The sequence below is a fragment of the Camelus dromedarius genome, chromosome 25, assembly GCF_036321535.1.
Source record: "Camelus dromedarius isolate mCamDro1 chromosome 25, mCamDro1.pat, whole genome shotgun sequence".
Classification (NCBI taxonomy): domain Eukaryota; kingdom Metazoa; phylum Chordata; class Mammalia; order Artiodactyla; family Camelidae; genus Camelus; species Camelus dromedarius.
The window spans coordinates 20,593,347-20,615,913 of record NC_087460.1 but is presented as its reverse complement, the minus strand read 5'-3'; the positions used below and the strand labels follow the sequence as shown (position 1 = coordinate 20,615,913).

Here is a 22,567-nt window from a genome sequence, read left to right as displayed (position 1 = left end):
ACGGCCAAAGTAAACTGCTTAAGCCCAAAAGACTGCATTAGGCCTAGAATGTTCTCATTGATGGGCCAAATACAAGTCTGGTTGAATAATTACCAAGTTTCAATCATACAGAACCATTATTTCAGCCATTCAAGTCAGGGGGGTGATACCACCACGTATTTCAGCCAAGACCGCCATATTTGCTTTCTTCGTAAAGTGGACTGTCCTGTATGTCTGTGCTTCCTTCTTCCTTCATGCAAACAAGGCAGTAAGTTTAAGAGGAAGGAATTACTGATGGGCAGGGGGGGGTGTGCACAGAGGATGAAGCTCCCTTCTCTTTCTGTCCCCTCTCTCATTCTCCTTTCCTGGACAATAGTTAGAGTAAATAACTGGAGAATGAATGACCTGCAGAGCAGCTTGACGCCTGCTGGGAGCCACTGGAGTAGCAACCAATAGCTGTAGAGTCCTTCCGGTCTCTGTCCCACCAGTGCCCTGGAGGGGACAGTGCTCTGTCTTCGTAGTTTCTCCCCGAATTGGCTTACACGGCCTTTCTCTCTCACTGGAGGGCGGGGGGTATTCAGGAGGAAGAGGGAAGTGATACCAGTCGTAGAGCAGTGCTTAGGCCATGCAGCTTGGCAGGTAAAATTCTCTGGTCTTTCCTTCTCTGCCAAACTATTAAATAATAGAAGGGGAAGCACCAGTGTAAACTGTGGGAGGACATAATGTCTGTCATTCTGTTTTGTTTCGTTTTTCCCTTTTATAACTCACCGCAGCTCTCGGGGTGACGGCCTTAACTAACTGATCTTTTCAGCAGTCATTTTGACCCAATCCTGTAGTGTTTTCATGGTACTCTTTGCTTTTCTAGGTTTGCTGTGGAATTTGTCCTCCAATGACAGACTGAAGAATCTCATGATAACGGAAGCCTTGCTCACCCTGACCGAGAACGTCGTCATCCCCTTTTCGGGCTGGCCGGAAGGAGACTACCCCAAAGCGAATGGCTTGCTCGACTTTGATATATTCTACAACGTCACGGGATGTCTAAGGTAATGGCCCTCTGCAGCAAGGCCCCTCGGCCTTTCCTCTGTGCACCTTAAAGGCTGCATCCTGATCGGTCTAAAACGCCACGCCAGTACCTGGAGATACTGTGAGAATTGTAAAGATCACTTCAACACTAGAAGCACAATGCAGAGACAGTGAGAAAGGTCAAATAGCAAAAGAGTATTTTTCCAAGACGTGTTTGATTCCAGAAGCTACCCCCATCAGCTCAGGGGAGAGAGGGCGTGTCAGTTCCACCAGAGAAACCAGAAGGCCAATCCGAGCACCTACAATTCTATGCAGACTGGCCTTCCCTGTCTCACAGGGCCTAAGCCAGGTTCCATGCTGTTTTTTAATTCACAAAAATACCATTTAATGGCAAGGTTAAAAGATAGTTTTGAACCTGGTGTTTTTAAATAGGCAGCAAGTCCTAAACAGACAGATTGTCTTTCCACAGGAACAGCTACAGAAGAGGTTAGTTTGATCAGCATTTCTAAATACTGGGATGAAAAATGCTTGAAATGTTTTCTTCCCTGGGCTATCAGATGCCAGCTAAACCAAGAGGAAATAGAAGCAAGGAAGAAATGCTAGTCTTAGCTTCTCTAGGATCATGCGTATCAAGCTTTCTTACGTGTATTTGAAAATAATTATGTCCTTTATGTCCAAGGATTAAAAGAAACCAGATAGATGTGTAATCAAAATTCAGGCAGCCTGAAAGAAGTCCGGAATATATTCTGCCTTTTGATCATTTCTCTAGTTACACTCGTTACAATCTCTAGTCTTACTTTTTGAGGGAATCTGTTTGGGTGATAACTGAGGGAATTTATTATGGTAAGATGTTTGCCTTATCTCCACAGAAATGCATATGAAATGCCAATGTTTTATAAAGCGTTAGGTTAGCCGCTAAGAGTTTTACAAAGCTGGAAATAAGAGAATTCTTAAGGAACCTTGCATCTAGCAGGGGATGAAGATGAGCAAACGAATAAGGGTACAATGAAACGTGTTAGTTGTTCTCAAAGCATGGCCCCTGGACCAGTAGCATGTATGTTATCCAGAACTCGTTAGAATTCTTAAATTTCACCCCAGACCTACTAATCAGAAATTCTCAGGGCGGAGCCCAGCAATCCAGGTTTAACAAGCCCCTAGGTGACTCTGGTAGCCGCTGAAGTTTGAGGACCGCGTGTCAGAGGTACCAGTAAATTGCTGCAGGAATGCAGAACAAAGGACCATTCATGCCAGCTAAGTGGGACCAGAGGTGCCAGATGAGCTGGGCCTTGCTTGGACAATTGCAGTAGTCAGACATTCTCTAAATGGTCTCCCTTGAAATGTATCTTCTGTCCAGTCCACTGGAACTGCCTTTCTAACATATGTTTGATTATAAAAACATGTTGATCCATTTAAAAACACTTTGCCTCTTAAAATTTTTCTGTAGCCCCCATTGCCTTACCAGGTGCAACAGAGTAATGTATTAACGTGGCAGATAGTTCTGTCAGGGCTCTTTCCGTTGAAAATGGCAGAAACACAACTCAGACTCCCTTCAGGGTCCTGTGGCTGCGATGTTGACAGTCCCTTGTGGCGGTGAAAGAAGTGCGCCAGGAACCATGGCCTCGAGGACGGGGACAGAAATTCAGTGTCCCTGGGACCTGGACTCTTTCTGTTTACAGACGTACCTCGGAGATATTGCGGGTTTGGTTCCAGACTGCTGCGATAAAGGGAATTACTGCAACAAAGCAAGTCACACAATTTTTTTGGTTTCCCAGTGCACATAAAAGTACGTTTACATTATGCTGTAGTCCATTATGTGTGCGTTGGCACTGTGTCTCTCAAAGTCAATGTACATACATACATTAAAAAATAACGTTATTGCTGAAAAACGCTAACCATCATCTAACAATGCGGGGTTGCCACAAACCTTCAGTTTGTTAAAAAGAGAAGAAAAGAAAAATGCAGTATCTGGGAAGCTCAATAAAGCAGAGCACGAGAAGTCGAGGTGCGCCTGTAGGTCTCGTCTCTGCCTCCTTGCTGTCTTTTGTACGTGGGGCTCGCTCCCTCCCAGCGCCAGCAAGCCTCCCGCACGGAGCAGGTCCCTGACGCGCAGGCAGCCCTTGCTCAGCCGCCCCGCAGAAAAGGCTCGCCGCTTGCTTGTCAGTCTCAGGGAAGGTTTAAGCCCGGCCCTGCTTCTGAGAGGCACATCCTTTGAGCCCCTGCCCCCGGGATGGGCCAGATCTGCATCAGATCCTTGCTTCATGGCAAGGATGGCAGCAAAGTCTGTTAAAATAACAAGACGGAGGGGAACACTGGCTGGGCAAACAGAACAGAAACAGGAGACACCTTGCTCAGTGCCAGCGTGTACAGCCTTTCAAGTCTCTCCACAACCTTCCTCACAACCTTATTTCCCGTTTTCCCGCAAACATACTTCATACCCACCAAAGTGCTTAACTTGCTTAGGTGGTCTAGTCAAGGTGTTTCATGTACTCAAGACGTTATTCAGTTTTATTGCCTGATGAACATTTTCTGTCATCTGCCTGTTGAATGACTTAATCTCCTAATCATTTCACACCAAAGATAAAGTCCACCTTTTCTGTAGAACATTTTTCTGCCTCCAGGCAGGAGCCATTACTTGTTTTTAAGAATTCACACAGGCCTCTGTAGGTACGCCTCCTCCGTACGGATTTGGTGTCACATTATTGCTTTTATGATGAGTTATTTACATACCTGTTTTACTAAATTGTGAACTTTTTAAGAGCTAAGCCTATGTATTTTTAAATCTCTAATTCCTAGCACCTAGCAAAGTTTCTGGGATATAGTTAGCAAATGTAAAGTATTTGAGTGAAATGAATGAATGAATGAGTGGGCAAGTGAAAGTCCATGATAAGTTAGGTGGATAGTCAAGTCTGGCAAGGCATCAAATCTTTTTTTAAATTTTATTTTATTGAGTTATAGTCAGTTCACAATGTTGTGTCAATTTCCAATGTAGAGCACAATTTTTCAGTCATACATGAACACACATGTATTCATTGTGGCATACTTTTTCAAGGCAAGGTATCTAATTTGTGATGGAAAGTAATCAAACAGAAGTTGCAGACATAAGCTAGGGCCAGACTGTGGGGGGCCTCAAAAGTAATGTTAAAGAGTTAATTTTTTTTCCTTCCTTTTCTTTTTTTTTTTTTTGAATTATTGCAGCATAATGAATAAAATACTAGTTAACCAAAGACACCTTTATTTTTGTCTTCAAAGAACAAACTGTTCTTCTCCCAAGATAACCATGATTAACTTACAAAAATGGGCATTTACAATGCATCTTCAAAGCATTTGCCTATAATGGGAAGTTTGGCCTCACAGACTCCAAACATTAAAAGGTTTTTTAAAAAATTCTACTTAAACTTCTTTCAGGAGCAGAATATAGCAAAAGAAAATCTGGGAAATTGAGCATCATAGTATTTGCTTACTGAAATGTCTGTTCTCATTCCACCTGTGTATCTAAGTTATAATAATAGCCAACATTTATCATGTTGTATGCTCTACAAACCATTCAGAATGCATTGTGGGGATTTCCTCTCGCTGCCTTCTTCCCCGGGCTGTCAGGTGCCAAGAGGAGACAGCAGGGAAGAAACACGGCAGAGGGAGTGTGCTCTCACAGCGACTCCTATAAAGTAGACTTTCCCAGTGTAGAGATAAGGAAACGGGGGCTCAGAGAGGTGAAGCGACTTCTCAACATCACACAGCTAGTAAGAGACAAAGCTAGAATTCTAATATCAGGAGCCTGTCTCCAAAGCCAAAGCTCTTCATCGGCACGCTGATACGTTAATATTAGTCACATGTCTACAGGCTGTTGTGGCAAAGCCTCTGCCCTTCAGCTCTCACAGCCTTACGGGGTCAAGGAAGGCAATTTACAGACGTGTTCAGGTCTCATCATGGGCATTGTATCTGGGTGTCAGTGTTTTTTCTGTTTTGTTGTTGTTGTTGTTATTTTTAGTGAGTTCTATGTAAGTGGAACTCTGCACTGCACTTCATAAAAACAGAGAAGATACAAAGCCTATGAGATGGGAGGTCTCTTCAAGGAAGGGGGTGCTTCGCAGACATCTCCAGGGTAGATGTCACATAAGTTTCCTACTTCCGTGGTCAGTAAGATGTAAGTCAGAATGTAAAAACCTATAGAGTACCTGAAATCAGACAGTCTCAATTTCCATGACATTCGAGCGCTCTTGTGAAGAGCTGCTGATTTATGACTCCTGGTTACTCGAAAAGAATTTTAAGACAAGTGTTAACTAGTTCTAATAACAGTGGCTCTGAACTGCATTAAAAGTCATCAAGTTCGCAAGTATCTTCATCGCTGCAAGTTCTCTGGAAGTATTGTCCCCCCCGCTGGGTGTAGAGCTGGCAATGAATTGGCAACATGACTGGTATTTTTGGCGTTGTGGTTGACTCGGGTTAGTGTAGCTAAATTCCTTCCAGCTACTTCGGAGTAATTCTTCATACACCTGTGACTTTGTAACTCGACTGACTTGACAGTGAGATCAGGTCTGAGAGGGACTTCCCTGGTCTTTAATCAGCAGTGGTACAGGGTACATCTCTACAGGTAAAATGTTGGCTTCATTAACAGACTTGTGACAGTGGCTCCAGTTCATAATGAATAATAAAAGCCAAGGAGAGGAAAAATAAATTGATACACAATTTGTGTTAGAGCCAGCAAGAGCAGCTGTCACCATCTCTTCATACCTCCACGGGCAGTGACATCATGTTGGTAGCTTTAAGTCAGCCATGATGGGAGTATTTACACCACAGAAATTGGCAAACGCTACAAATCTGAGCCCTCCCGACTCCCCCGTCCCCAGAAAGCTGGTTGTTAAATCAGCATACCACTGGCTCTGAACTTCCATTAGTTGATTAACATCAGGATGTGGATAATTAGGGTAAAAAGGCATATTTCTCCTTATACATCCCTTTCCAAAGAAGAAATAGTTCCTTTGTTTCCTTGGAAGGGATTGTGAAGGTTTAGCCTTCCCCACCCCCTCCCTTTTTTGTGTGTGTGGAGAAAACCTGCTAAAATCCCCTATTCTTTTTTCCAAATTATTTTCACTTACTTAGGGCAGGCAACATAACAGTTAAAATAGCTACATAATAGTTAAAATACAACATAATAGTTAAAATAGTGTTGTAATTAGTAGGGTACTCTCCCAAATATTTCAGACTCCAAAAGATTTATGTGACATAGAATCGTAAATTACCAAAAAGCATTAGCTGCCCTCTGGTTGTGCACCCCTCGTATACACACTTGTTATGAGCCCCTGCTCTTCTCCTTCGTGTGGGAAACTCACTGGGAATTGGTGTGACGTGGCTGTTGAATCTGTATGTTCCACCTCACTGATCACCAAGCTTTTGGAAACCCTTGGATGTGACATAAAAGCAGTCGTTATTATCAGGGTGTATGTTCAAAATTTCAGCCAAAGATTGATCACTGTTCCTCCATTCCTCCATATCCTCATGATTTCTTTCTTCCTCTTTTCCTTCCCTCTTTCCTTTTTTCCCTCCACTCCCCTCAGTCTTCCTTGCTCTCTTAAAAGAGATGAGGTAGAAACAATTTAGAGGTCAGCTTAAGTGGACAGGGGTGAGACCACTGGGAATGGTCAGGGCTGTCAGAGGAGAGAATGTGTTAAAATGCTTGCCCCAGGAGCCGTGGCCATTTAAAATTCTGGAAGACACTTCAGGCCAAACAGACAGTTCTGAGGCAGCCTCTGTTCGCAGCCTCATCCTTCAGCTAAATAAATTAAGTGCCAGTGACTCTTGGGCGATGGTAGAAACCGTTATCAGAAATTTGAGAAAAGCAATTCATCCAGCCTCCCTGGGGTCTCACCGCTTGGTCTGTCTTCCCTCTTGGTCTTATCCACCCCTTTCCAGTCCTCAAGTGCCTGCTGAATCCAAAGCTCTGTTTAAATTTCTGAAATTTCTAAGGGGCGTGGGACCTGTCTGCTCTGGAGGAGCTCCGGGGTCAGTGGGGGAAAGGCGCCAGCAGAGATAATCACAGTCCGTTTGATGAGTTTCAAAAGACAGTTACGGAAGCATTGAGTTGCTTACCCGATGTCTCCTGGGGGGTGGGGAAAAGTGTTGACTGGAGAGTCACACTCAGGGAGCTGGTAAAGGGTGAGTAGGTGTTTGAACAGACCTCTTCAGTCTTTAAAAGCCCATCATTCTCTCACTAATCATTTTTCAATATAGTCATATTAAAAATATGAATTCATAAAGCCCTGAAAAGTTGTTTTCCGAAACTCCTATTATTTAACCATTTACTTAGGAGAAAGGCTTATAAAATTGCTGCCTTAATCTTATCACCACAATCTGATTAGCAACGGTTTCTGCATGGTAAAGGCCACCCCAGAATTTGCCATTTTGTTTAGGATAGTAGGACAAAATGACAGAACGTGACTGTAGCACATTGTGAAATGCGCCTTTTTCTTACTTTTACTGTCTGCTAGTTAAAGAGGAGAAGCAACTGGCAGTGCGTTTCTCCTGCAGATGACTTAAACCCCGCTCTTCCCCACGTGTCGCGCTACAGTGAATGTGTTTTGATGAATGTACAATGTAGTTATTTGTACTAAAATTTAGGACTGTCTTAAAAGAAACTTCCATTGCCACTTATCACTGTAAATCTAGCTGAGGGGGGAGTGGTCAGAGGGAGCAACCTGTACCTTAGAAAGAAAAGCTGTGCTTCCTGGTCTTTTTCCCGGTTAGTCCCTGGGTTAATGGCAAGTTTTTTTGTAACATCGGTACCATCTCCTTTCCAGAAAAATAATATCTCCATGTACATTTTTAATTTATTCTATTATATCCATCTACTCCTGTACAATAAAACGTAGCATTGTGTTCCAAAATTCTTAATGCATTTTGGGATGTCATACTTCAGACCTTCAGTGAATCTGTATTTCCTTAATTTTGTTTTTCATCCTGTGTATCTTTGCTCAGTTATGTCTTATTCTGAATACTCCTGAGAGAAAAGGAGTCTGTCTCTCTGCATAATACTGTTTAATTGTTTAAATAATTAAGAATTGGATCATTTATAAATAGTTAAATAAGGTTCTAATTTCACTTAATAGCAAATAACTGTCTTTCTTTTTTGTAAGACTATAGATTTAAAAAAGCAGGCCAGAACTTATTTTTTTAAACCATAATCTAAATGTGGTAATTTACTTCTAGAAAATAACTTAACATACACTAGAAAAATGTTAGCTGAGGCAGTCTAAATGAGACAGAAAGCTGGCAAAAGTATCCAGGTTGTTCAGGCTGGAGAGTGACTTTTCCAGAAATACAAAGGCATTTGAGTTATCAGCGTTAGCCTGTTATTTGGTTGTTTAAACTCTTTACATTTGATGTGTAAATGTAACCAATATGAAGTCCATAAATAATGAAATAGACAGTATTTCTAGCAACGTTACTCTAGCAGTCATAATCATATCTCATAGGTTGACTACTTTAGATGTACAAACATGTGGCTTAATGAGTTAAATTATTGTGTGAGTTTCTCTTTAAGTAATTTTAAAAGGTGTAAGTAATTTTAAAACATTATTGTTTTATGAACTAAGCTTCAGGGGCTTTAGGTCATTATTTTTAAAATCTCTCAATTAATAATTAAGTTGTTAAAGCAGGCAGACCGGAACAATCAAACAAGGCAAATATGGCCATGCCTACCTCATCAGCCCTCTCTGGTCTCCCTGAACCCAGTGTTTTGAAGAGTATTTGTCTTATTGGGAAGATTAAGCAGCCCCCTTGCAAAGGTCTCCACTCTTCAGGCTAAATTTTTCACCGTCTTATTTGTGTCCTTAGCAGGTGGGCCCAGATTAAAAGTTGTACTTCACAGAAATTATATGACATTTCAGCTTGCCAGATAAATTCTTTCTTCTTACCAACCAGTTCATAAATATCATCTGTCTGCTTTGGGCCCAGCCCTGGAATAATCGTTAAAGAAAATACATGAATAAGGATAATGTGGAGGAGGAGGAATCAGCAAAGGAAACAGGAGAAACTTTTTTATTTTATCAAGAGGCCTGTATCTGCTTGCCTTTCTACATCAGTTAGTTTATGAGTTGAGTCTTGAACAGAAAAAGAAATTCCCCAGAATGTCTATGCCAGAGGTTTTTAAAAGCATCCTAATATTTAAAAATTCTATGCATAATGTAAATTGAAAGCGTTAGCAGACAGAGAGATCCTTGCAAATCAGAAAGCCCACCAAAGGTGGGAGTCCTTGCCCACTGGCTGAGAAAGAATTATCAGCAGAGACAGAGGGACAGAGTGAAAGGCAGGCTGCTTTATTTCTCAAAATAGGAAGAGGAAACAAAGCTTTTGGGTGGGAAGCTATCAGCCAAGATGGCCAGTCGAGAGCTCCAGCTCCAGGGCAGGCCGTGTCGGCTTTCACTGGGGACTTCTGCCGCCCTGTCCTCATTCCAGGTGTGCTGGAGCCAGTCACCTTTTTTCCCAGTCCTTGTATGGGCTTTTCCAGCATTTGTCACGGCAAGCCCCGTCAACGGTCATAGCACTGGTGGGCGTGCCACTTAGCATGCTAATACATTATGATGAGTGTATAATGAGGCTCAAGGTCTACTGGAAGTCAGCTCCTCCGCCATCGTGGGTCCAGTTAGTTTTAACCAGTTCTTGGGTTTTGTTTTTGCAGCTTCTTTATGAGACTTGGAGAAGAATAATTGGTTTCTATTTCAGGGAGGGGCAGGGGTATGATCCTGGGGGCAGCCGCCTCTGTAACAGTTCACGTGATAACTGAAGAGAGAGGAGGCCAGGAAAGAGATCTGATCACCGTGCAGCTTAGCCTTTTCCCTCTGGTGGCAGGTAAACTCAGGAATGTGCATCAGACAGTGAGACTGTGACTCTAGTATCTTTATCGTCAGCATCTTGAGCCTGCTCCTTTGTGACTCAGGGAGGCTTGGAGACTCAGCTTTTCTGTAAACAGGAGGCAGGGGTTGACGGGTGCCCCACGGGGCCTGCTCCATCTCAGAGGTAGTGTTTTATTAACCGTGTCTTATGACACTCAGAAGTCTTTTTCCAAAAAAAAATTAATACTGTCATCAGAGAACTACTATTAAATGTTTCTAAAGTCATCATCATAAAAACAATGAATGCGCTGATGTATTCGGATAAAGCCACTGATGACTTTGCTGCTGTCCTGGGGTTAAAATGTATGCCTGTCGTGGACCTGATGCTAAGTGAACAAAGTCAGATGGAGAAGGACAAATACCATATGATTTCACTCATATGTGGAATGTGATTTCATGCATTTGTTTTTTATAAAAACAAACAAACAGAATTTTTTAAATGAAGAAACCAAAACTAACAAAAACAGGCACGTTAGATACAGAGAGCAGAGTACTGGTTACCAGAGGGGAAGGGGTGGGGGAGGGTGAAAGGGATAAAGGGGGTCAGCTGTGTGGTGATGGGTAGAAACCGAACTTTTGGTGGTGTGCACGCTGTAGTGTAGACAGAAGTAGAACTATAATGTTGTACACATGAAACTCACATTATGTTATAAACCAGTGTTACCTCGATAAAAAATAAATTTAAAAAAAGTAGGCGTATCTTGGAGGTACAGGCTATCTGAGCACCATATTGTCCTGCTCTAGGTCTTAAGCATCTACATCCCAGACTTCCCCCTTAGGCGTGAAGAGTGTCTGCTCGAATTCCAGTGGCTTCCGGGCATACTTTTAAAATGAGTTTGCTGTTTGTAATTCATTTAAAATGGGATTTGGTACTCTACCTTGAGCAGCCTGCTGAATCAAGGGGAAAAGACTCTTAACCTACCAACCAGATGATTTCTGGCTGAATGGGCCCTTGAGAATGCTTTTGGAAAACTGAAAGTGTAGGAAGGCAGAACGAAAGGATTTTTAAGGATAGATTTTTTTCTCCCCTCCACCTTCTAGTTTCCTGACGTGTAATAGATGCCAACGTGTCTTTGTTCGGTCAACGTTCCTTGTCCTGGAAAGAACAGGACACTGAGGTTGCAGAGCTCTGTTCTGCTCCCAACGATGCTCCTGTTTGCAGAGGGCACAGCTGACTTTGGCTGATGTTTGCGGATACCTGCAGGATCTAATGTCGATTTCAGAGTCACAGACAAGCCCTTCTTTGGCATAGAGTTTTTTGTTCCTCTGCCAGTTCAAATGAGGTTCCCCTTTTGTTCTGTGCAACCACAGGCTGCCTCTGCTTTCTCCAGGTTAATCACAGACAGGGGCTCAACTGTTTGATATGTATCAGCTGACAGTTAAACAAAAACCCAGACCTAAATCTCAAATAACTAGAGGAAGAAGGGTGCCTCCTTATCAGCCAGTGTCTTACCAAGTGCCTGTCGGGTCTTAGGATGGACTCAGACCAAGCACTTAATTGACTGGCACCACTTGGGGTACAGTTTACAACACATGGTGTTAGGAAGCCTGTAATTGTTGGTGAACAATTATGCACCCCCAGTTTAAAAAAAAAAAAAACATCGCGGTAATCGCTGTCTGAGTTGCTGGTTAAACCTTTAAGAGTGGTCCCATGGGCAGCAGATCTTACAAATGCACGCGTAAATTGTGTGTTAGTAGGAAGCCACCTTTTATGATAGAAATGGCCCCATTAAAGGAAAATCTCTGTGTCTCAGAATTACTTGTTGTTGAAGTGTCTCAAAAGGTTCCCTCTGGCCCTACGATTGCCTGCCATTCTTGTGCCCTGGTAACTAACGATAACCTTTCACTTTAAACCTTTCATATTAGTTCATCATTTCCCCAGGTCAGGTATCCATACACCAAGGTTGGACATTCTGTGTTGTAACGAGTTTCCTTTCCGTGCTGGCAAATTTGCTGTATTTGATAACTTCTTACAGAAGGGAGGGCTAGTAAAAACCCCACTAGCAGCAGGTAATTCTCATTTTCAAACAGTCACAGGTCAGGATTCTGTTTTGTTTTAAGGGGAGAAGGTAGTTAGGTTTATGTGTTTATTTAATGGAGGTATGGGGGATTGAACCCAGGACCTCGTGCGTGCTAAGCACGCGCTCTACCACAGAGCTATACCCTCCTCCCCAGGTCAGGATTCTGAATGAGATTTTAGCATACCCTAATTTGAGGAGTTTTGTGAAAACATAGCCTCGTATTTGCGAAGTGTCTACTATAATGCGTAGCACACACACTCAGTTGCAGTTTTTTTTATCATTTGCCATTTTTTCATTCTTTGGTTTGCCGTATGAATTTAAGGTTTAATCACACTGTTATTAATCTTAACAAAGACACGCCACTCTTTCTTTTCATTCTAGCAAGGTCCAGGGTGTTTGGTTTTCTTTTCCCCTTTTCGTTGTGACACTCAGGAATGTGAGATAAGTGGTTCTGGAGAGAGTCACGAATCACTGATTCGCTTTCAGATAAAGCACCTGGGAGCTGTCTAAATATGTGAAGTTTTGCTCAGAGACAGACGTTCCGAGTCTCTTTTTTCCCATCCCTTACAAGTCAGATCACCAGAAAAATTCTTAATATCAAACACAAGCCGCAGTTCGAGCTGGGATACTTCCTCTCAGCCCCACTGGAGGGAAAAGCTCTGAAAAGGCTCTGAAACAGCCCTGCGTTTATGTTCATGGTGGTTCACACCCTCCTCTGACCCCCCCTCCCAAGGCCCCTGCTCCTAACCCCACGGACCTGGTTTTTAAATTTCATTGTAAAACGGTGTGCAGTTCTGATTATCTGAAAGGTACTCACGTGTATACTCAGACTTCCGGTAGATTATACCAGGGGAAGTAGACCCATCATTTAATCAAATTCAAACCATAGACATTAAATTAAGCATTTCTAATATATTCATTGGTAACTCTGATGATCAACGTTTACTGAGTAACTACTGTGGTTTATATGCTTTTCCTTTTTTACTTTCTTTTTGTTTTTTTTAGTAGGGGGAGGTAATTAGGTTTATTTATTTATCCTTGGAGGAGGTACTGGGGATTGAACCCACGACCTCATGAATGCTAAGCATGTGCTCTACCACTTGAGCTATACCCTCCCCTCCTTTCTTACTTTTCAACGAGATAATTTTTTGATATATTTCATGTATAGTTTTGAGATCATTTTCCATATTAAACCTCTATTGGGCTACATATAGGAAATAGTTATAAATATTTCTCAGGGCTCAGGAGATAAAGTGTAAAAGGATCAATTCTGCCAAAGGTTAGCCGTGTTAATTCTCTGATTCCTACATACTTAAGTATTAGTTGTTGGAAAAAAATACCTTAAGATGGATATGTCATTTTCTAATAATTATTGGTTACTTTCAGAGCAGTATAGTAACAAATTCCTTTCTGACTCATGACCTCTATTCACGGATGTATTGCTACAAAATAATCCACCCTTATCATTGGTATTTCTGGGTAGTTGAGTAAGCAAAGAAGTATTTTTGATATGCAAGGGCAAATACTGAAGCAGTGGGGTTCCATGCCCTTTCTGTCAGCAAAGCTATCAACTGCCAGGAACCCCTGATAAGTCCTATTCCAAGCAAGTAGAGTCTGGATAATACCAAACTACAAGACAGCAGTCAGTGCGTGTGAACTGCCAAACTGAATTACCACTCACCCAAAATAAAAAGTCTGGAGTGAAACAAAGCTGAGTCATCCATCTGCAAGGTATGTAGTGGGCTTAGCCAGGGAGAAGGACCTTTTGATTTGTCAAAGCAATTTTAAACTACTGCCATTTCTCCAAGCCAGAGATTGAAAAGGTCAAAGGGAAGCTTTCAAATATGATAACATTGGAGTTGAGGGGCAGACGGCACTTGCTAAACTGTGAATGAATGTTAGAAGAGGAGCCGCCTCTGGGTACAAGAGTAAAGAACAGCGCTCCTATCCTGACCTCACCACTAATTTAGCGTCACCAGGAAAGGTAACCTAAACTCTCTGGTCCTCAGTGTCTCCACGTATAAAATAAGGAGACCATAAAAGATGCATTTTCAGATTTGTCCAGCTTCTGAAGATCCCGTGGTCTTAAAGGGCTCAGAGAGCAGATTAGAGGATCTTGGTTCAAATGATCATTTCTTGAGGAAAAATTATAGTAAAAATGTTTTTATTTATAATTTATGAGCCCATTCATCATCTTTTTTTAATGGCCAAAGGTTGAAGTCTCAGGTACAGCCGAAAATAAGGAAGTGTTTGATTACATTGGAAACAGATGAAAACCAGCCACAGAGGGGATTTTGCTAAAATAAGAAATTCATTGTGTCAGTTCAGCAACCATTAAATTATTAGCATATCCTTACTTTTAGATGAATTAATTTTATCTCCTCAACAGTTAGACTGGATTGTGAAACTGCATTTTCATAGGTAAGAAACGGTCAAGCATTTTCAGTTTCCACCTATAGACGTGATCTCCCTGGGTGGTCCTCCCTAGTTCCCTGCGGTTCTTAATATAATGCTGGGCATATTTGTTCTTTGACATTTGTATTGAAGGCAATATTGGGGGGGGACAGAAAGGCTTTTTGAAATCAGTTAGTGCAATGTATTATTTTAAAGATGAAGAAAATACAACAAAAAAGTTCTCAGAATTATAATTCTTTTGATGCTCAGAATGACACTGAGACATTATACACAAAAAGTCTTGATTGTCCTTTGAATATTTTACCTACCAGTGAAAGGAACTGGCCTGATAAATTTTACAGGAATAGTTCTTAGCAAGTTAAATTCCCAAAAGAAAATAAGGGTGGTTCTCAAAACTCTAAAAACCTGAAGGCATTGTTCTTTTGCTATTCTTGTTGATAGAGTTGTGAACATTTTTGGGAAAAAAAAAATTTTAATTGGTTAATGTTGGCAAGGAACATTTAATCCAAAAGAACATAGTCATAGTAACACCAGAATATAAATGTGACCTGAATCTGAAACCTGATCCCAAATGCATTTCTTTGCTGTATTTGATAAGCTTCAGTTCTCTATAAGGAAGCAACCTCCACTTGTAGATTTAGTCACTGTTTATAGAAAGGTGTCCTGGCTTAACCAAATTAGAAATAGACTAAGTGCAAAGATATTTATAGGTCATGCTTTTAACTTAGGTCTTACGTACTGTGAAACTCTGCATTTTTTGTGACATCTCTCTGCCATTTTAATTACAGAATCATCACATTTTAGAGCGTTTGGATTAATATTTGTCAATAACACTTTATGCTGAAACCTACAAAACCCCCAAATAATATAGTCTAACACCTTGTATTTACAAGTGAAGAAACTGAGGCCCAGAGAATGTAAGTAAGTTTAATTTGCTTAGAATTAAGGCACAGAACAAGGTAGGACTTGGACATCTAAGTATACCGCTATGTCTAATGTGACATTTGTTCATCTTTAATTGCAAAATGTTTTCCTCATATACTTACACCCTCTCAAACATGGGGTGAGGATTAAGTAAATAATGCTACGATCTTGGTGCTTGGAATGAAGTAGACAGAAGACTTCTACTGACACGATGACATGTTACAAATATAGTTATAAATTGTGTCCAGAGTTGATGACCATCAAGAGAATTGATGATTTATTCACCCCAGGACAAGTCTGTCATATGTTGACAAATTTGCCAGTTTTCCAAACCCTTGGAAGAAGCTTTGAAACAAAAACTTATTTGATACACAGCCACAGCCTTATGATTTTGTTTGTTTGTTTGTTTTTCTTGATAGAAACATGAGCTCAGCTGGCCCCGAAGGGAGGAAAGTGATGAGAAGGTGTGACGGACTGATTGACTCACTGGTCCATTATGTCAGAGGAACCATTGCAGACTACCAGCCAGATGACAAGGTGACTCAAGGGTTAAATATCTCGCACACTGAATTACTTACTCTGTCTTACTAAGACTCTTCAGAGTATTCTTGAAGTAGCTGTTCGGGTTTGCTTTGTTCATTAATTCATTTGGTGAGCTTAAGATTTCCCATACATGCTTGTAAGTTTTAAAATCCATCCAGCCCCATTTTTCTTTCCATCTTCCAGCCCCAGATTTCTATCTGTTTAACAACTCTGTGGATACACGTTCAGGAGTGAAATTAAATTCACCTCTTTCCTCATCCCCAAACTTGCTCCCCCTGTGTAATCCTTCTTAATAATCGTTACCATCTACCAAATGAAAATAGAACTCTGAGTAATCTTGGACTCCCTCCCTTCCCGCTCATCCCACATCCACTCCAGCGAATCACGTGCGTTCTGTGTCTGAAACGCCCCTCCGTGTAACCACGCCTCTTTAACGCCACCACTGCTGTCCCGATTTGTTCGTCTTTCATACTGATCATTGCAGTCGACTCCCGATTGGCCCCTATAAGAAGTATCTCCTCCTGTTTTCCAACTCTACATGATTGCTAAGGAATGTATCTAAATTTTTAGAATCATTCTGAGCACCCTTTAAAAAGTAAACCAGAACGGCTCTCCAATGTTTTAAAACCTTTGGCCTCTACTTCCTAGCGTTGTGCTCGTGACCATTTCTGGCTTAGCCCTAGCCTTCCCAGCCGTTCTCCACTTCCCTCCCCCAGCGCCCCGCAGGCCAAGCGCGCCTGTCACGTCCAGTGAACCCGAAGCCCTGTGGCAGCGCACCTGCAAAGGAATTTCTGTATTGTCTGATCGGTGGTCATGTCCTGTTTTCTCAGGCCACAGAGAACTGTGTGTGCATTCTTCATAACCTCTCCTACCAGCTGGAGGCAGAGCTCCCCGAGAAATACTCCCAGAGTATCTATATTCAAAACCGGACCATCCAGGCGGACAGCAACAAAAGTGTCGGGTGTTTCGGCAGTCGAAGCAGGAAAGTCAAAGAGGTACATTGGGAGGGATTTGAAAGAATAAATGCATATGCTGTGTGTACTTCTGAGTACTTGGTATATGTCAGGCACTGTTTTAAGTTCTTTGAACCCTTCCATCAACCCCATGAGGTGTGTATTATTAATACTTCCATTTACTAATGAGGAAACAGGGGTAGAGAAAGCTTAATTAATTTTCCCAGAATAATCCAGCAAATTAGTGGAGGAGATGGAATTCAGTCCCAGGCAGTCTGGTCCCAGATTTACACTGTCAGCCATCAAACCATACTGCTCTGTGCCCTACAGGCTAGGAAATAAGTTTAATGCTACGTGGCCAGTGGTAGAGCATTGTCTTAACATTGAAAGCAGCCCTGCCATTCAGCTGTGAACGTTCTGAAAGCAAACGTGGACACCTTAAGCAAACCCCATGGGAAGGAATACTCTCCATACTGGCATTTCATGAAAATGAAGGGATGCGACCTCTGCCTTGTGAACTTGACTGGTAGATGTAGATGGCCTCCCGGACAACTTCATAAGGCTCTCAGGAAAGACCTTCAGAGAGGTTGTGACTAATGTAGATTTCAGCTTAACAGCAGCCTGAAAACTGTTCTAGAACCGTCCATGCTTAATTCTCTGCATTCTCTCTAATTGTGAAATGTGAACTTGTGAATACAGGGTGTTGAGAGGGAGAAGTGGTTATCATGGACTAAAAGTTAAGTCATGGGAATCATACGTATTTGCCTTTTCACTTTGATTCTGAGGGCTTCTTATCATGCAAATTGTTAGTCTCTCTAGGCAAGACTATGTCTGGTCTCTCAGTTTGGGTGTGGAATTGCAGAAATCACTTGAAGGTGTTAATTCTGGATTTCATCGTGTGGATGGTTAGCAATACCAGGACATGCCGATGCCGGAGGAAAAGAGCAACCCCAAGGGCGTGGAGTGGCTGTGGCACTCCATCGTGATACGGATGTATCTGTCCTTGATCGCCAAGAGTGGCCGGAACTACACGCAGGAAGCATCTTTGGGAGCGCTCCAGAATCTCACGGCAGGAAGTGGACCGGTGAGTACCATGACTGTTTTTCTGCTTTTTAAAATAATGACATTGTGGGCACACCTATGTTAAGTTCAGACAGTGAGGAAAGAACAGAGGTTTTCTTGCCTCTGTCAAAACAGTTCTCAGGAATTGCCTGAGAGAGTTCCAGCTTCCCAGGACTTTTAGCCTTGGCTTCTGCAAAGACAAGTCAGACTGTGAGTATTACATGTCTCAGAGTCCGACCTAAACGGGCTTAGGCGAAAAAGAGGAATTCCTTGGCTCATATAACTGAAAAGTCCAGGGTGGGTCTTCCTTCTGTCATGGTGGAACGTAGGTGCCCCACGATTATAATTATGCCTCTGTCTCTGGACTCTGTTTCCCTGTGTTGGTTTCATTCTCAAAGGCTGTCCTCACATTACAATAAAGAGAGTCACCAATGATTTCAGGCTTACCTTTGATTCAGCCCAGTGTCCCCAAAGGAAAAAAACGACTGTTTTCCCAATAGCTCCATTGAGAACTTGGGGAGTAAGTCTCACTTGCCCATTCCCAAACCAGTACCTGTGGCTAGGAGCCTGTGACGTTGATTGGCCAGGTCTGGGTTATGGGCTCACATGTGAATTTCGGGGGCATGGGTTTGGGTGGACGAGGGTCACTGCCGCTTGTACCCCATGGACCGAAATGGTAAAGGAGTGGCTCCCTAGTGGAAAGTCAGAGTGTTATTACCCAAAGGAAGAGTGAGTGCTGGAAAGCAGAAACAGTGCATGTCCACTGCAGTTGGAAAGCATCTGTGCTCTTCTGTCCCACAAATTCAACCACAAAACAAAGAACTAGTTCTCTTTCCAGGTGCACGTACTTTATACCAGCAAAATCAAAATATTAAAAAATGGAAGAACATGTTCCTTTCCCCATGTATTTTACACCTGGCATCATAGTAAGGGAATCTAGAAATACTTCGTTTTTGAACTAAGCTTATAATCTTTGCCTTGATCATGAAATGGCTAGAATAAACTCTCCTCAGATAGTTCATAATATGGCCAGTCTCTAATTATCCATCGTCACAGAGGTAACACTCTTGCAGGCAACCAAAATATTCTGTGTTCTGCATCTGAGAAACTATGTTCATTCTTTAATAATGTGTTTATACAGAAACTTGGCTCTGTTTTGAGTAAAATGGTGAAATACTAAAATACCAGTATTTCTCTTGTTTTAGCAGTGTCATTAAGAATACAGCCAAACTGGGGGGAGGGTATAGCTCAGTGGTAGAGTGCATGCTTAGCATGCACGAGGTCCTGGGTTCAATCCCCAGTACCTCCATTAACAAAAACAAAACAAAAAAGAATACATCCAAGCTTTAATTTCTTTGTTTTTCTTCAAAATGTACTTCTGCACAAAGAGAAAGAAATGGGGAACAACCAGGGAGCCCTGACTGACACAGGGACGTGATTTTTCATCTTACTTTCCCGTTTCCCCGTGCTTGGTTTCCCAAAACTATTTCTTTCACTTTCCCAGACTACAGAAGCCCTCTTATTACTGCCAGCCAACTTAATAGAAAATGTCAGAAATTAAATTGCAGTGTGTGTATGTATTTAAGCTCACTACGCTCTGAGGATGGCTCAGTATGAGCTAACCCTCTAAGCCTGGGTTTTAGCCTTTTGCATTTCAGGATTTCTCATGGAATCCAAGCTGTCCAGCAGTGTTTCCATGTTCCTATGAATACAGGAATATTTGCCATGTAACATACAGGAATATACCACTTAAATTCTGAATATGTAGCTTATTCCTCAGATCCTAAGTTCCTTTATTCATTTATTAAATAAACAGTTTGTGGGCACCCACTACATAGCAGGCACTAGCCTAGTGCCACGTATATAGTGGCGAATGTGACAAAAATCACTGTATTTTGGAATAATCTAGCTGGGATAAACGAATAAACACACAGACAGAAATCTAAGGTAATAGGAGCCTTCCCAGTCCAAAAGGAACTCAAGCAACGGAGATACCTTCATTCCTGCTATAATTACGGCAAGGCATTTAAAATCATACCTAACCTTAAACCAGTCCAGTCCTCTGAAAGGAGATCTACATTAAACTGGAATTAATCCATGATCAAGGTTGTTAGAGTTGAACTTAACTAGAGATTTGCAGGAGAAAATCATTAGCGGCATGGGACAGTGATACGAGGACCCTTTGTTCTTTTAAGTTATGAGATGCTTTTTATTTAAATTTTGACTTCCAATTTATGTCCTTTCTAATTATTTCTTTTCCTAATTTTGTCATGCCTAGATGGTGTGATTTAAAAAAAAGAACTTGTTTTTGTAATTTCTAAAAGGAATCACTGAATACAAAAAACATGAAAATAGGCTCTGAAACATAGTTGCAGAAAATGTCCAATCCATCAACCTGTGTTCATAACAGACAGCTGGAGCCTTGATGGCTTCGTGCCTTAGATGGCAAAGAACTGAATAGCTTCCAAAAGATAGATTCTATAATTTAAGTATAAAATTACTTAATAGTAATTAAATAGTAGCACCTAAAAGATAGTCTATAATTTAAACATAATTAGGATGGTCATTTCTTGTCAGTAGAACTACCTTAATGTAAACTTTATTAGTTCAGGTGTAATGGTTATTATTTAAAAAAAAAGACCAAAATAAACAAGTAAGAGGATGGATTGATAAAATTTACTCATTTAGCAAATTCTCTTAGTACAGTGTGAAGTGTCAGTTTGTAAGTACAGTGTAAGTCCGTCCTGGGGGTGTACTGTGCAGCGTGATGACTGTCGGTAACAATACTGTATTGTGTATTTGAAATTCACTAAGAAAGTAGACCTTATAATTTCTCATCACAAGAAGGAAAAAAAAATTTGTAACTGTGTGGTGATGGCTGTTTCTAAACTTACTGTGCTGATTATTTCACAGTATATACATATGTCAATCCATTATGTTATACACATAAAATTAAATATTATATTGTAGAAGTTAAAAGTAATAAATAAACAGTTTTCAAGTTTCTAAAACATTTAAATTTTTTTTAATTTTTAAAAAATTTTTATTTCATTGAGTTATAGTCAGTTTACAATGTTGTGTCCATTTCCAGTGTAGAGCACAATTTTTCAGTCATACATGAACATACATATATTCATTGTCGCATTCTTTTCCACCATGAGCTACCACAAGATCTTGTATATATTTCCCTGTGCTGTGCAGTATAATCTTGTTTATCTATTCTATATACACCTGTCAGTATCTACAGATTTCAAACTCCCAGTCTGTCCCTTCCAACCCCTGTCCCCCCTGGCACCCACAAGTTTGTGTTCTCTGTCTATGAGTCTGTTTCTGTCAAGTTTCTAAAACACTTTAAAACCACTTAATTTGATACCCACTGGGAAAAAACAAAGTGTATTCCCTACCTCATACCTTGCTCACAGATCAGTTCCAACAGCAATAAGATTTAAATGTGAAGGTAGAACAATGAAGCTTCTAAATGATAACATAGAAGAATATCTTTATGATCTGAAATAGGGAAAGACTTCTTAACAGCAGACACAAAAAGCACTAACCATAAAGTATTTTATAAACTTACTACATTTAAATTAATAATTAGTAACTTACGCTATCATGCTTTCAAAGACATTGCTAAAACAATAAAAAAAGGCAAACCACAGAGTAGGAAAAGATGTTTGTAAAGTTGTAAAGATATAAGTAACAAAGGTTGATATCTAGGAAATTTTAAAAAATTATCACATTAACAATAAAAAGACAGACAACCCAGTAGAAAAATGGACGAGATTTGAACAGCACTTCACAAAGGATAATATAGCAATGGCTATATTATCTATATTTGAAAAGGTCCTCGCCCTCATTAGTGATCAGGGCAGTACGAACAAGGAATGCTGTTTGTAAATAGTTGACTAATTAATAGTCATTCTCACATATTCCCTAAAGCTGGAATAAAAATCTCTCTTTGATAAATCTGTTTGTTTTCCTTATGGAGGAAATTCTGAAGACCATTCCTCACCGGCGTCTCCTGTTTCCCTCAATGAGCCAGCATTTATGTTTCCAATGATCGTTTTTATATACTAGGCCCTGAGCTGAAAGAGAAGATGCTGATGGCAGTGACTCTGCGGAGCAGACCGTGTGCATAAGGGGAAAGGCCTGCTGGGTGGGCCACTGGGACGAGAGAGGGATGCTAATGGACCCGAGGAGGAGGAGGAGGCGTTGTACAGAATAAGCAGCCTCCCCTTTAGGTGGCTACAGGGGAGGGATTCTTCTCAGAAGAGAGAAAATGGTCTAAGGGAATGTTCTGCAAGCTAGTGAAAGGCAAAGTGTAACTTGCTTACAATAGAACAGGCATCCTGAAGTAGTGGTTATCAAATTTCTTTGAGTCGTGGGCACTTTGAGTATCTAATGGAAGTTATGGTCTCTTTCCCTGAGAAGAGAATGAGCACAAGAGTAATCTTAAGGATGTCCTGTTCCCTCCCGGAAACCTATCCTGGTCCCTGTATTAAGAACCCACAGCTACTGTAGAAGGTGCAGTGGAGAATGTCAGAAGGCGAGCAGCCTGCAGGAGGTGGGGGAAAGAAGGAGCATTTAGATAAACAAAATAGACACCCTGGAGAATGGGCAAGAATACACGGATTTTTTAACACAGTATTATAAACCAACTGTACCTCAATTTTAAAAAGAATGTATGTTAGCCACAATATATAAAAAATATAAAAATAGATTAAAAAAACAGATTTCTTCTGTATAGCACAGGGAACTA

General features: G+C 41.2%; 1 protein-coding gene across 1 annotated transcript in view; it reads left to right on the top strand.

The window, feature by feature from the left end:
- PKP2 (plakophilin 2) overlaps positions 1 to 22,567 on the top strand; it is a 75,072-nt gene that overhangs the window by 42,533 nt on the left and 9,972 nt on the right. Inside the window, exons 6-9 of the mRNA XM_031443813.2 lie at positions 845 to 1,022; positions 15,670 to 15,787; positions 16,624 to 16,788; positions 17,657 to 17,830. Of these exons, the coding sequence (XP_031299673.2) occupies positions 845 to 1,022; positions 15,670 to 15,787; positions 16,624 to 16,788; positions 17,657 to 17,830 (635 nt within the window). The remainder of the gene's footprint in view (positions 1 to 844; positions 1,023 to 15,669; positions 15,788 to 16,623; positions 16,789 to 17,656; positions 17,831 to 22,567) is intronic.